General features: G+C 47.0%; 1 protein-coding gene across 1 annotated transcript; it reads right to left on the bottom strand.

The window, feature by feature from the left end:
* Window positions 1-173: 173 nt before the first annotated feature.
* Window positions 174-605, bottom strand: LOC101657782 (eukaryotic translation initiation factor 1-like). Its single transcript, XM_045288119.1, has one exon. The coding sequence runs from the start codon at window positions 511-513 to the stop codon at window positions 220-222; it is 294 nt and encodes a 97-aa protein (XP_045144054.1). The 5' UTR covers window positions 514-605; the 3' UTR covers window positions 174-219.
* Window positions 606-919: the final 314 nt, after the last annotated feature.

Raw genomic sequence — 919 nt, 5'->3', positions numbered from 1 at the left:
AGCCACTCACTGACTGCGTGTATTCATGTCTGTGCCGGGGACCTTTGCAGCGAAACCTTGTGACTTACCCTTGTATAAGCTGTGAGCTTTTAAATTTGTGACAAGGGATGGAGAAAAATGTTCTACTCATTGCAAGGAAACCCTCACTTAAGCATCAGTGGACCACAAGCACTTAAAACCCATGGACCTTCAGCTGGTCGTCCTTAGCCAGTCCGATCTCTACAAGGAACTGGCATTGTGCTTGCGCTGGTCGCCCTGGAGCTGAATCACTTCTCCATATTCTGGATGCTCAATCACAGTGCCATTGCAGGCAAATTTCTTCTTAAAGGCCTTCACCAGTTTCTTTTTGTCGTAGTCATCGGCGATCCCTTGGACAGTGGTAAGGGTCTTCCTGCCGTTGCGCTGTTGAATTCTTATATGGATATAATCCTTGGTCCCCGCGGGAAGCAGGTCATCGCCCTTACTGGCATCAGCAAAGGGGTCGAAAGACTGGAGGTTCTGGATAGCGGGCATATGATGCGATTCCTTTTCCTCGCGGACTGAGGAAGGCAGCGGCGGGAGGAGGCGGGCGGCCGGGAGGCGGCGAGTGCGAGGGTGCGGAGGAACGAGCGGCAACTGAGCAACAGGGCGCATGATCAATTTTTAAGACACAGTTTTGTTGTGTGAAGTTACTGGTAAATTACTATTCTCAAAAAAGGTAAAGAACTCACTCTTCTTCACATGCTTTTTAAAAGAAAGTTAGAGCTAAGTAAATTATTGCCAGTAGATATGACTATCAGAACACAGGAACTGAAATATTTAGTATGATTATTTCATTGAAAGTCCCACTTTGTCTTCTGTTTGTAGAGGAGAGGGCATGTACACAATCCCCAAAGTGTTTCTGAGACTTGTTTGCTATTCTCACCCTTTGGCAACAAGA

Source organism: Echinops telfairi, unplaced genomic scaffold (assembly GCF_000313985.2).
Source record: "Echinops telfairi isolate 266 unplaced genomic scaffold, ASM31398v2 ScPeMD7_18;HRSCAF=68, whole genome shotgun sequence".
Classification (NCBI taxonomy): domain Eukaryota; kingdom Metazoa; phylum Chordata; class Mammalia; order Afrosoricida; family Tenrecidae; genus Echinops; species Echinops telfairi.
The sequence above is the reverse complement of the archived record's forward strand: the minus strand, read 5'-3'. Positions and strand labels throughout refer to the sequence as shown.

What these genes read in the sequence shown, in the direction of transcription:
- LOC101657782 (XM_045288119.1), bottom strand. Translation starts at nt 513, where the DNA reads ATGCCCGCTATCCAGAACCTCCAGTCTTTCGACCCCTTTGCTGATGCC.